The following is a 13,891-nucleotide window of genomic DNA, read 5'->3' as shown; positions in this document are numbered from 1 at the left end:
TCCTCCATACAGCCAAGTATCAGTTTCTTTTTCTACCAAGATTAAGTGACTGGCAATGCATCTGTTTTATTGCTCAGCAACTAAAATCTTTACCAATCATAGGTTAGAGGAACTCTTGTCCAAGGGGAGCACATTTCTTTTAATTGAAACAAAATTATCTAAGAAGATCCTATTGCATTAGTAATTTATATGAAATATATCTTAAATCTTTATTAAAATAGGAAATAATCACACTGAAAAGAGGATTATTCTAAACTGATTGTACATATACTCACAAATCATACTCGTTCCTTCAGCCATGTTGTATTACTTGTGGATAGCTACTGCCCCAGACAGACAACTGCCACAAAATGAGGCATTTTTGGTTTTATATACTAATATGGTTGGTGTAGACATCATTCTCTGACCTGACTTCAGGTACAGCATACTGAATCACATGTTATTTAGGAGCTATGACTCCGCAGTAAAAATGTGACAGTTGTAATCCCTTCCATTTAATGTAAACGAGGAACAGCTTTTCACAGTTTTCTCAGTTGTGTTTTGGTTGGGAAATATTTTAGATATTCTTGGAATAAAGGTAAAGGAAATCTACATAGTGATTATAAATTAATACCAATGGTAACTTTTATTTACATAGTTTAACAAATAGATTCAGCAATTATTACATTAGTCATTCAGATTCTGAAGATCACTATAAATAGCAAATTTATAGCAGGCCTAGCTAGTGTTGCATTCTTCATGGAGCTGTGATCACTAATTTCCAACATTTTTCTTTTTCCAACGAAGCCACCTCAGAGCTCTCGCCAGTGCTACTTGTCCCATGAGGAATGTGATAGTAAAGTTACGTTTATACCAATCTCTAGGATTCCAAAGCCAGGAAAATCATCAGCACACAGAACAAGAACAGGAGAAAGGTACACGATTATATTAAAATATCCTTTGGCATTGACAAATGACAATTCAGTAACAACATCATTTTCCATTCTTTGTGGCAATGCTTTTCCTGCTTAATTAGAGTTAAATAACCTATGAAAACGTCTATGTGAATATCCACATCCATGAAGAGATTACATGTAGACCGTAGGGCTACAACCACTGAGAGCTTAACTGTAAAAAAGTTAAGTCATGAGTAGTTTTATGACCAATTGTATTTGGAATCAGGTAAGATAAAATTATTGTAACCATATCTCATGTTTCAGAAGTAAAGCTGATCATCAAGCTATCTAGAAGAATTTCCTGCCAGTGCTGTGCTATGGGCGAGATTTGTTTGTGCATGTATGAGGATTCGTGTGTTGGAAAGGGCATAGCTGGTCACCTATAAAGGGGGGGGAAATAAAATAAATGACACTTCAAAGACTAATTATATAACCCAATACAGGAAACATTAAGCTTCTAATGCAGTACCCTTTAAAGATGATGGCTTTAATATTCCCGATGTTAGCGTTTATATCTTTAAATAATTTTTATGCAGCATGCATGACTTCTGGAGCCAATTCAAGATATAGATCAGAGAGTCCGTATCAGACCTTTTTAACCTCTGAGAACGTGCTTCAAATTCTTGCCCTTGTTACAAACTAATTTCATAATTTCTTTCTAGTTTCCGACAAGGATCGCTCCCCCATTTTTTAAACTGCTGCACGAGAAGCAACAGAATACGTTTATCGTAGAACTAGCAGGGAATATTAAACACTGGGATTTAGGTCTTCTCTTGAGCTCTCTGTGGGAAACCTTGCATGTACAGATCTAACATAAACCTGAGATACTAACCTCTCAGTAAGGATAGTAGCAAAAATCATGCTGACAAGCAGCACTGAGCTGCCCCCTCAAATGTCATGTTAAATGAAAATATCATGCTAACATTGCAACTGTTTCTTTTCCCCTTTCATGTCTCATTTCCTATATCCTTCTTGAATTTTTTTTTCCTAAACTAGACTGTATTTCAGTCTAAGTACCCTGAACTAAATATTCATGGTGTCTATGCACAGTCATTGCTTCAATTTTAACTAAATTTTAGAAGCTGCAACACTTCAGCAGCCACCGTTTTCAGGCCAGCTGGCAACACTGCAAAAGAACATACAGCTGAAGGCATAAACAGATTTTTATAAATATGACCCCTCAAAATCAGAATGCCTGTAAAAAGCTCCACTGCTTTCAGGGCTGTGCAGTTCCACTTTGAAACTACAATGACGCAGCTTACACTACCTGATTTTACAAGGCAGCAACAAGGAAGGTCATGTTTAGGCACAAAGCCTGAACTCTCTTACCATGAAGACGGGACACTATCCTGAGGTCAGTACAACAATGGCATCTGGTGACCAGTTCTAAGATAAACTATTTGCTTTCTCACTCATCAGTTATAGGCAATTTGAACGATCCTCTTATTAAAAAGAATTTTTTTACTTTCCATCTTTTCAGGCTGTTGCTTAGGTTTTTGCTGATGTTGCCCCCCCACACCCCACCCCCCCCCCCCCATGGGCAAGACAAGACATGCATATTTGTTTTAAATATTTGTTACAGTAAAATTGTTTTTACAGTGTAGTATGTTATGGTATATGCACAATACGTACAAAGAATCCTTAACCACAATTTGTTACAGATCAGTTATAGTGATGGTAGAATTCTTACTAGCATTACACCATTAGGAACCCGGTAATACTTGACACATTTGAGCCCAATAATCTTTCAATCCAATACAGAGAAGAAACTGAAGTTGTGGTTTCATATTCAGTGGGCAGTGCTACTGTAACTGGATTAAGTGCCATCCTCATCCAGCTTACCATTCCTTCCTCATTTCTAGCCCTCTACCAAGTGTGCACAGCTACTGGCAGGGTAATGCATGTTTGCAAGTCATTTTTCAGTTGTTTCAGATCCCCAATCCAGTTTATCAAGTTGTTGTACAAACAGTAATACTGAAACAATGCAGTAGATGTTATGAAGAAGCACGGTGGATGTGGGGTTACCCAGTTGTAGCTAAGGTTCTACACAGGATGAGTTCAGGCAACCATTTTACTAATGCTTGGCCACACAAAAAAACCCTCAAACTCAAGGCTAATCACTTTCATTTTTACTATATGCTTGCAAAATAATAAAACCAAGAATGCTAAATATTACTCTCACTAAACAATTTTCCTTTGAGATGAAACACATTTACTAGTGCTTATTTAACAGTCAATCTGTTGTAAAACAGAATATAAAACAGAATATAAACCAGAATCTGTTATAAAAAAATTTCAACTGTTTTATTTGCCTATTTATCAGTTTCAATTAGCAGCATGAAAAGACCCATGCCATAAGAGAAAAAAAATTGAGTGCCTGATCTTGTCTCTCTGAATCTCAGAGATGAGATTCATCTCTCCACTAAATCAACAATAAGCAGTAGAACTCCTCAAATGATAATGCAAATTTCTGTCAAATGCTAATAATAGCATTTAAAAAAATAATTTTCTAAAATTATAGTTTTAGGTGCTGTTTTACCAATTATGGTAAAAAAAGTTTGAATTTTAAATTTGATCTTATGCCTTTCACTTAGACTGTAATGTATAATAGTCAACATAAATACCTTCTACATACCTGTTGTACTCCATATGCTTTCTAAAATTTTTACTTAGAAAGTCCTTGTAAAAGTCAGCCATTTCTTCCACGTTCAGTGTTGCTTTTTGACCTGAAAATAAGTTTTGGCATAACAGCAGATTAAAAATACTGATCATCTTGAAGCTGGCATAACTCTTAAGCCCTTATTACTTGTGAAAGTGATTATGTTCATAGAATCATTAAGTTTGGAAAAGACCTCTAAGATCATCAAGTCCAACCGTTAACCCAACACCACCATGCCCACTAAACCATGTCCTGAAGTGCCATGTCTACACATTTTTTGAACACCTCCAGGGATGGTGACTCCACCACTTCCCTGGGCAGCCTGTTCCAATGCCTGACAACCCTTTCAGTAAAGAAATTTGTTCTAATATCCAATCTAAACCTCCCCTGGCGCAACTTGAGGCCATTTCCTCTCGTCCTATCACTAGTTACTTGATAGAAGAGACCAACACCCATCTCACTACAACCTCCTTTCAGGTAGTTGTAGAGAGTGATAAGGTCTCCCTTCAGCCTCCTTTTCTCCAAACTAAACCACCCCAGTTCCCTCAGCCACTCCTCATAAGACTTGTTTATTAGGTCTTAGATTATTTAGGGAACTAGTAGACCCCTGTGAAAAAGTCCATAGATCTAGAAGTATCTATCCTTTGAGTAAAATTAATCTCTCATGGGGTTGAAGTCTAAACAGCATCAGTAAGAGCACTCAGTAACTTAAATTTCCCCCTAAAGGAAGTCAATAAATAGGGAAAGAACACTATCCACGACTGACGTGATATTTTCAGATGTACATTTTTTTCTGTTGCTGTTGATAAATTTCAAGTAACTTATACCAAAGAGCATATGTTCTGAGATGTCAGACTTATTAACAATATAGTAGACAATTATTTTGTGAAGAAGCAAGTACAAAAGATGACTTTGAATATGCCACTCTCATAAGCAGAATATAAGAGGAGATGGATTCTCTCCACAGAACATGACAGGAAAACCTGTGGCTACAGCACAGAGGTACCAGCAAATATTCTCAACTCTACCACATAATTCCTATACAAACTTTCTGGCACTTCCAATGTTTCTAAAATGAGGGTCAAATTTGAATGTCCCATAGGGCGTGGATATGATAAGGGAGATGGAATTGTGATATTCAACTTGTTACTGTTCCAAAATGCATTTTAAAGCTCCTGAAACTGATCATGGAAGTGTAAATTATTAATCAGTTCTATTTGTCGTTATTTACAAATCTACTATATTACAATGGATTAACATACTATGGGATAAATTTAAGACTATTTGAAGGCTGCCTACTTAACAACGATAGTTAATTTGTTTCTTCACACTGGTAGCAGAACTGATTGTAGATTCACTTACATAAAAAGTAAGTTTTTTTCCAACTGTTCATGTATATTGTTATTACTCTTATTTTTATATACAAACGCAGCTGTATTATAGAACAGAGTTAATCAACACATGCAGCCAATATAATTTTATTTCTAAGGGATGTACATGCTTACTATTTTTTCTTTTATTTTTAGGGTATAAAAACAAACCCCCCAAAACCAAACCAAACCCTAAATGGCAATATATAAAAGCAGTGTTTTCTAAACAACACAGAACTTAACTAAAATTATTTCTCAACCACACACTGATCACCAGGATACAAACAGAAGAGAAAAATAATGGTCTGTGATATACAGAACATCAGAGCAGATGCTTTACTAAACTCAAACAGATCATTATTCTGTGAAGAAAATGTTCAACCTTCTACTACAATGGCCAATTCACTGTTATTATGAAGGCATCTTGTTTTCAGTTTCACGTTCACATAATGAATTAGAGAGGCAACTATTTTACAGCAACTGTGCTCAGGCAAAGACAGGCAGATAGCAGCTGCTGTCTCCTCAGAAGCCGTCTTATTCTGCCTCAAGGAAAAATATTGTATTAATTGTATACACTATAGACCTGAAGCCAAAGAGTGTGAACTTATCCACCCAACTACAATACGCACTCAAGGCAAATGCTCTGTATGTTTAGCTCAGCTAGCTCACTAGGTTAGGAGGTGTGAAAGGAAAAAGTCCCTTCCTCCTTAGACTACAGAATGATTATATTACTTGGCTAGGATTTCAGCACATTCCCTCCAGCTGCAGGGAAGGAATTAGACGAAGAACAGTGCAGCAGATAATCTGACCCTACATGCAAATCTCTGAAGAGCTCCTCTCCTCTTTTTTATCATGCTCCTGAAAACACTTCTAAATCCTACCCTCAAGATTACTTGTGACAGAACACAAAGAGCATAAACTAACAAAATTCAAAATTAAACAGAATTCATAATGCATCCTAAACTATAAACAAAGATCTCACTAACCTGTTTCATCTCTCATTTCCACACCCTTGGCTTTCAGTCTTGAATAAATAAATTCTTCTTTTTCCTAAAACACGTTTTTCCACATTAGAACCTGAAGTACTCAGTCCTTTACGTTAACCATTGTTTTTAATCAGATAACAGTGTAGTGCTTAATACCCTCTGAAATAACAGGCAATACTCATTACACTTGGAAATGTCAACAAAACATCTTCCTGAATCCAGTGAGTTAGTTAAACCGGTAACTTTGTCACTGAGATCCTGCTACCTGCATGCATCAGTTAATTCATGCAAGTGTTCTACTGAAACATATAAAACTTATTTGTGAAGTTACAGCTGAGCTTCAGTATTGTTTTACAGGATCCGAACCTTCAGTTTCTAAGACAAACTATGAAGATCTGCTGTATTGTATAACTGAGAATTTGAGCATAGAGAAAAACATGCAGCCTTAAAAAAATCGAAATTACTTAGATGGAAACAGAATAATTATTTGTACATAAGTTTTGCAAACTTAAAAAGTAGTTCTATGGAATTACAAAATAAGCTTTGTTTTTTCTCTGAGATCTTTCCAAGTTATGGGAGGATATGATGATTAAAAATTATCACAAGTGATGGTGAATTACTGAACCGTTACTGTTCTTCCAACAAAATTCAGTGTCTCCTAACCAATGCTGCAATCAGGAAAGAAGACAGACCATGACTGCGAAGTCCCCACTTGTAGCTTTGTTGGGGCACACTGCCAGTGAAACAGGCCATGTCCCTCATTTACCCTTAGTGATGATACCTAATTTCTCTCACTTATGACAGAGCAAGAAGAGCTGCAGAACCATTTTCAACAGCCACTCTAGTCACAGACAGGTGTTGCGTGTAGGGTGGCTACAACTTTATGTTTTCAGTGCAAGATAGCAAAAAGGCAAATATCATTATAAGCTACTAAACAGCAATAAAAGACGCAGGCTTTTCAGTTTTGTACGTCATTTTAAAGAAATGAATGACAAAAAAGTAATTTCCAGAAAGACACCATGCGCATTAAAGGAAACAGTATCAATTACCAGCCAGCAACAGTGGGCAGAACTGAACCCTACCTCATGGAGACCAAACCCCCTGATTTCGGGTGGGCAGGCGGGAGCCAAGCGGCATCGGGCATCGCGACAGGCTCACCTGGCGGAAGGTGCGGTTGTGCCGCGCCCAGAAGCGCTGGTCGCAGGCCTGGGCCTCCTGCCGCGCCTCCCGCAGCCGCCGCTCCAGAGGTGACTCCTCGGGGGGCACGTAGAAGATGACCGGCCGCAGGTTGGAGTGCTTGTCGGGGGGGCCAATCCAGTCATTACGGGAGTGTGCCGGGGGGCTGAAACCCAGGCCCTTGAAAATACAGGCAGAATTCATTATGACCGCTTTAGCAGAGTTTTTGAAGAACATCCCGATTTGAAATAAATTCCAAAACTCCCACACAACCTTAAAACACACAAGCGTAACAAGTTCAGAAATTACGCAGATTCATTTACCCTGACCGAAAACCACTTGATACATTTAAAAGTTACGTTTATTTAGAAACGCACTACAGAGGAGAAGCCTTTGACTCTTTCCCAAGACACGAACCATGATTTTTCTTTTAAAAGCAACTTTTTTTTTTTTCCTCCATTTTTCTATCACTGACGTCCCACTTCATTAAAATATTTGATGGCAAGAACTAACAGGTGTGTAAGTCTCCCTAAGCCCTGCTTTCTTCCTGCACCCGTCTGACCACGCACAAGCGCGTAGCTTTTCGGGAAGACCTGGCTCGGGCAGCCCGTAACTCCCCGCTCCGCTTGTAAAAGCGTTTTACTCCCCTTGTGCCTCAGCGCGGCGCAGCGCGGCCCGCCTGGCACTTACAAACACCGGGGGCGTTGGGAAATACATAAACAACGAGAGAGCCCGCGGGAGACGCCGGCTGTTATCGGGACGCACCCGCCCAGCGACGCTGAGAGTCACCGCGGGGGCAGCCGGCCCGGCCCGGCCCGCTCCCCCCTCAGGGCTCCGCAGGGGCGGGAGACCCCGCGGCCTACCCCCGCGGCAGGCCGGCTCCGGGACGCAGGAGCTGCCCCGCTCCCGCCCGGATTTACCGCGCTCTCCTGCCGCTCCCCGCGCTCAGCCGTGGGGCCGCCGCCGCCGGCTGAGGAGGAGGAGAGGAGGCGGCGGCGGTGGCGGTACCAGCCGCCGCCGCCGCCGCTCCCCCAGAGCGCCCGGGTCGCCGCCATCGCCCGCCTCCTGCCGGCGACTGGCGCTTTACGGCGGTGTCGCAAAGGCAAGGGCCGCCCGGAGCGCGGCGCTGCGGTCGGGGGCGGCGCTGGGGAAGGGGCCGCGTCCCTCGGCCGCGACGTTCCCGCCTCCGCCGCCCGCCCGGCCGCGGGGCGGGGCCGCGGGCGTTGGCTGCCGCTCGGCCCGTGGCGCAGAGCCGGGCCGGGCAGCGGGTCCTTCGGCTGGGGCGGCCGGCGGGTGAGGCGGACGGGGCGCTGAGGGGGTTTGCTGCGGGGGCGGGGGGGGGGGAACGGGACACGGGACACGAGCCTCTCCTCAGGCGCCTCCGGGCTCCCCCGGGGGGTGTCCCGGTGTTAAATCCTCTTCCCGCTTCGTCGGGCCCCATCGCCGCGGGGGGGGGGGGGGGGGGGGGGGGGCGGGAAGGGGCCGGGGCCGGGACGGGACGGGAGGTTGCGGCCGTGGAGGGGCCAGGAGGGGGGAGCGTCGGCTCTGGGACCTGTGTGGGGGAAGGCGGCCCTGCCCTGGGGTTGCGGCACCCCGAGGGCGGTCGGGTTTTGCCGCTGTTTTTCCCCTGGGCCGCGGGTGTCCGGTTTGTTCTGCGATGCCTTCAGCTGTAGGGGAGGTGGGGAAGGGAGGGCTGCAGGTCGTGGGTGAACGTTAAGAGGTGGTCGTGTGGTAACTAAAGCATCTCCCCTGCAGCCCGAGCAGGAGAAGGAGGTGTGAAACAATAGAGGAATGGCTATAAACTATCAGCCAAGTGGTTTATTCGTATTGCTAGCGATATTTAAAATAGCTGTAATGCTGAAGTGCTTCAGGATGTTGTGAAAGTTGTGACATGTGCTTGCGTTAACACTTCCTTAATCGCAAGTCTCCTTCTCACTTTCCTTGTAGTTCATCTGAAACTGGACGAAAGGAGAGAATGGATATGGGTAACCAACACCCATCCATAAAACGGTTGCATGAGATACAGAAGGAAGTCAAAGAGATTGAACAGCAAGTGGTCGTCTTCAGTGGTCTGTCTACTGATCGAGATTACAAGAAATTAGAAAGGAGTCTTACTAAACAGCTTTTTGAAATAGATTCTGTAGACACCGAAGGAAAGGGGGATATTCAGCAAGCTAGAAAGCGAGCTGCTCAGGAAACAGAGAGGCTGCTTAAGGAACTGGAACAAAATGCAAACCATCCGCGCAGACTGGAAATAGAGGCTATATTCAAGGAGGCACAGTCGCTTGTCGAACGCGAGATTACACCTTTTTACAAAGGAGGTAACTGTATAAGTGACGAATTTGAAGAAGGTATTCAGGACATTGTATTGAGGCTTACCCAGGTGAAAACCGGAGGGAAGGTTTCTTTACGCAAAGCAAGATATCGCACTCTGACAAAAGTATGTGCTGTTCAGGAGATTATAGAAAGCTGTGTAAAGCAACAGCTGTCCCTGCCACTTTCTAATGATGCGCATCCTTCTGTCTCCAAAATTAACTCTGTAATGTGCGATGTGAACAAAGCAAGAGGAACTCTTATTGCGCTTCTAATGGGAGTGAGCAGTAATGATACCTGCAGGCATCTATCCTGTGTGCTTACAGGCCTCATTGCTGATTTGGATGCTTTAGATGTCTGTGGTCACGCAGAAATAAGAAATTACAGAAAGGAAGTAGTGGAAGAGATCAATAAATTGCAGAAATACCTGGACTTGGAAGAAGAAGCAAATTCTACTCACGCTTATGATTTAGCACAAAATCAGTCCATTCTAAAAATAGAAGAGATCCGTAAGAAAATGAAGGAAGTTAATTCTTTACTTTTAAAAACAGAGAATGCTTCTGATTTGTATTTGGGATCCAAAGCAGAATTGCAGGGATTAATTGCCTGCTTAGATGAGGTGAGTCCAGGAAAAAACCCCTGTATTAGAGAAGCCAGGAGAAGAGCAGTAATAGAAGTTCAAACTCTTATAACGTATATTGACTTGAAGGAAGCACTTGAAAAAAGGCAAATGTATTCTGAGCAAACTGCTGCCGAACATCAGTCTCATAAAGCAGTTTGGACTGTTCTTGGAAACTTGTCTCAAATTCAGCAGGAGGTGATTTCATTTGATGGAAACAGAACGGATAAAAATTACATGAGATTGGAAGAACTTCTTACGAAACAACTTCTAGCACTTGATGCTGTTGATCCACAAGGTGACGAGCGGTGTAAGGCTGCCAGAAAGCAAGCGGTAAAGCTTGCGCAGAATATTCTTTACTATCTGGACATGAAAACAGATGAATGGGAATACTGAAACAGCCATGGTCTAACACAGAAGAACATTTTTTCCTTTGGCACTTTATGCAGATCATTGGCAGCACACAATAAAAGTGGTGTGTTCTGTGCTTGCTTAAATCGTGGAGATTGCATAAGCAGTTGACTTGGCTATATGTCTGCTATCCCACGCAGTCACCCACTTGCTATGGCAACTGTCAGTATGCCATCAGCAATTCTGGTCATTGCTATAAGCAAAGAAGTGCGATTCTCTGAAGGAATAGCTTAATACTTGATCAAATGGCTTTTTTTTTTTTTTTTTCCTGTTCTTGTTCTAATAACCTTGTGCAATGTTCAGTGAATGCAGATTTTTCAAAGATGCGGAAAATTCCTTATGGTACAGTACTGGCAAAACTATTTAAAGAAGTCTGGACATGAAAATTAGTATTCAAGCATGAGGCTCCATCCAGCAACTTCACAGCAGTCTGGATATACTCTTAATGTGCTGTTATGACAGAAGGTATTAAGGGAAAAAACCTGCTGGCTTTTGGGTTGTACTTGATTGATTCTATCCATCACACCTTTCTGGGTGTTTAAATTTCTCAGTTAATGGAGCTATAATGCGAACTGCAAATTAGCATTTACATAGGCAAAGCCAATTATGTCTATTTTTTGTAATACCTGAGCACTTTGATTTGCAACAACAGGTCTTTTGTTGATGGAAACTCTTTCAAATTATTGCTTTAAGGTACTGAGACTTGGAGAGGAAAATCTGTGCATACATACTGACCAGATAAATGGGATTTTGAGGATTTCACACTGCTATCCATAAACCCCTGAAAACTGCACTGAACTTTAGTTAGTGGCTGCTTATCTGTCTTTTTAAACTCTTGTTAGATCTGGGTTTGACTTGTCTTTTCACATGCCGTGATAACAGAAACAGAATTCACTTTTAAGTAAACGAGCATTTTGGATTTATTTTTGTAAAATTAGGTAGCTAGCTATAAAGATGTCCCTAATGATGTAAATGCGTGTTATATATTTCATACTGGTCAGGTGTGGCTTCAAGCATGTCTTGGAAAAGACTTGTGGCAAATGTCTCTCCTTGCAACTCATCACTTAATTGTTTTGGTAACTTCGTAAATAAGCTTGCTTGTAATACTGTATGCACCTACCTTTTTATTTGTGGCTGCTAGTGCCAATCACATTTCTACTATAGCATGTTTTTTGGCATTTTTTTGAGAGCATGGCATTAAAATGAATTAATTATAAAGATATATTTAATTATGGATACTTTGCACTTAGCTCTTTCACATTGAATTAATGAATTACTGTTCCATAGATGCTGATTTGCACCACTTTAAGGAGTAAAAACCATTTCGGATGTTAAAATAAATATTTTTAGATCTATTTTTGACTGATTAGAGAAGACAGTACTGTCTGTGAGAGACAAGTGCCTTTATGACACCACTAACTTGCACCGTCATATGTAGATATAGGAACTGTTTACTGGCAGCTTGATACGTTTGTAATCTTTGCAAACTGGATTTCTCACATGTATATAATTCTACTATAATATATGACAAATTAACATAAATATGATAGGTGACAATTGTTCTATAGAGTCCTGAGAATGAGTATCAAATTTGGGAAATACGGATTCTGCTTAAAGACAAATGCATTGATGTGGAGATGGGGTCCTTTGGGCAGGTCTTCTGTGCCTATTGCAACAAGGAGAGAATATGTTTGCTCCATAACATTCTTTGAGATGTTGGTGAAAGGCTATGTAACTTCAGAGTGTGAATATATTTTGTTTGTGATTGTACAGGTGATTGCTGTGCAAATTTACTTGCCAAAACCAATCTTATTTCTTCAGTTGAGTACAGTGCCTAAGGCACAATTTGGCAATGACAGAATGTTTGTTGGAGGATTCTCTCTGCTCCTTCAGAGATATAATCCCCTTGAATTTCTCTCCTTACCTCAAAAAAATCATTTCCCCTAGTTAAAATTCCAATCTATATTTATATATTATGTGGCTAACAGAAAATATTAATAATACTATACACCTGAGTTATTTTACTCATTTCAAGCTTTCTACACGTTTGAGCTGCAACTTCTGATTTGCACTTACATGGTTAGGAAATATAAGAATTTGATAGCATAATGATAGTACTCATTTTTCTTTAGTATTACTGTCAGGTCTGCAGTGGCTACTTGTAGTTTGTTTAACAATTTAGTGTCCATGTTCTTTGGAGGTTACGTGTAGCTTTATAAATGTTTGAACCTCTTATGTAAAAATGAGTAAGTATAGTTTTCGGATCGGTTGTATTTTAAATTTGTATGTCTTTTAGCTTTTCTGAATGAATTGTTATGCCTGCATCTCTAAGAAGGCAAATGTGTAAGGTTAGTGTGATTTTGACTGAGTAGTGTTCAGTAACAAGATATTACGTGCATCAAGCTTTTTTCCATTGTTCTGTAATCTAATAAATTGACTATTTAAATTTTATGGTAAAATCCTCATCTGGAATGGGATTAATTCACAGTTTTTGCATGAATGAAAGTAATAAACTAAATATGCTTAACCAAAAAAATAATGCACACATTTCTCAAAATCTTGCTTTTGTGCTGAAGAATGTAATTTCTCTATTTTTTGTATCCAAAGATTGAGGGACACACAACTTTGCTTTCTGATACGGCAGGCTAAAATAATCAGTGAAATGTAAATGGACCAAATTGCAAAAGCCTGCATTTTACTATACTGAAATATAACAACTTTTCTGTGTGCTGTGTAATCTACCTTAGAGCAAAATAAATGATTGGATATTTGGGGAGAGGTAATCCTACATTGTGATTCCTATGTGTTAACTGTATTTCTTTTCAAACTAGTTTTCTTTAGGTATTTCAGTGTTTATTTTTTGTTGTTTACCACTCAAAGTGGTTTTTCTATGTTACCAGTTTGGAGGAGATTTTTGTTAAGTATGATTCCTACTTTTTCAACTTGACAGAAATTAGTGTACATGCTCCTTATGGTGTATATGTCTTGATTTATTGCTGTGTAGGATATGGCATTTGTATATACAAATTCAAGATTAAATATTGCAGTGTTATATTGATTATTAATAAAAATACGTTACTACCTTTTACTAGGTATTCATTTGAATGGTATGCCCTGCTGCCTTTCTCTCGTTATTTTTGAATGTGAGTTTTCAGAATGTAAATGATTTTTGTCTTGAAGTGTTTTTATTAAACATATAGACATAAAGCTCGCTCTCCCCCCCCCCTTCTTTTAAGAGTTTGCTTTTTCACTGCTGTATTTATGAAAATAAAGTTCTTTGTGTGGAAACCATTCCTACCTCTACTTGCTAAATCTGGTGCTTTTTGGTTTTCTCTGCATTCAACCATGCATTACAACCATTACATCAGTCATTCCTTGCATTCTTTCTTCAGCAATAGCTTTGCATACTCCTGGGCTTCAGT

At 40.4% G+C, this 13,891-nt stretch overlaps 2 protein-coding genes across 4 annotated transcripts; one reads left to right on the top strand and one right to left on the bottom strand.

Annotated features, from left to right (window-relative positions):
- Positions 1-599: 599 nt before the first annotated feature.
- LOC128140005 (cytochrome c oxidase assembly factor 8) lies at positions 600-8,206 on the bottom strand. Of its 3 annotated transcripts, none has more exons than XM_052783295.1 (5): positions 8,047-8,205; positions 7,109-7,306; positions 5,951-6,014; positions 3,571-3,661; positions 600-1,315 (listed from the first exon to the last, which is right to left on the bottom strand). In XM_052783295.1, the coding sequence occupies exons 1-5, from the start codon at positions 8,179-8,181 to the stop codon at positions 1,312-1,314; spliced, it is 492 nt and encodes a 163-aa protein (XP_052639255.1). In that variant the 5' UTR covers positions 8,182-8,205; the 3' UTR covers positions 600-1,311. The 3 variants fall into 3 exon arrangements, with proteins under 3 accessions (XP_052639255.1, XP_052639253.1, XP_052639254.1); XM_052783293.1 differs by having other exon boundaries at positions 600-859; positions 8,047-8,200; XM_052783294.1 differs by lacking the exon at positions 600-1,315 and adding an exon at positions 2,495-2,909 and having other exon boundaries at positions 8,047-8,206.
- Positions 8,207-8,286: 80 nt separating this feature from the next.
- Positions 8,287-13,557, top strand: BAG5 (BAG cochaperone 5). Its single transcript, XM_052783292.1, has 2 exons — positions 8,287-8,419; positions 9,074-13,557. Exon 2 carries the CDS (start codon positions 9,102-9,104, stop codon positions 10,452-10,454), a length of 1,353 nt encoding a protein of 450 aa, XP_052639252.1. The 5' UTR covers positions 8,287-8,419; positions 9,074-9,101; the 3' UTR covers positions 10,455-13,557.
- The last annotated feature ends 334 nt before the right edge of the window (positions 13,558-13,891 follow it).

The sequence above is a fragment of the Harpia harpyja genome, chromosome 3, assembly GCF_026419915.1.
Source record: "Harpia harpyja isolate bHarHar1 chromosome 3, bHarHar1 primary haplotype, whole genome shotgun sequence".
Classification (NCBI taxonomy): Eukaryota; Metazoa; Chordata; class Aves; order Accipitriformes; family Accipitridae; genus Harpia; species Harpia harpyja.
Note: the sequence above shows the minus strand (reverse complement) of the source record. Positions and strands in the feature narration are given on the sequence as shown.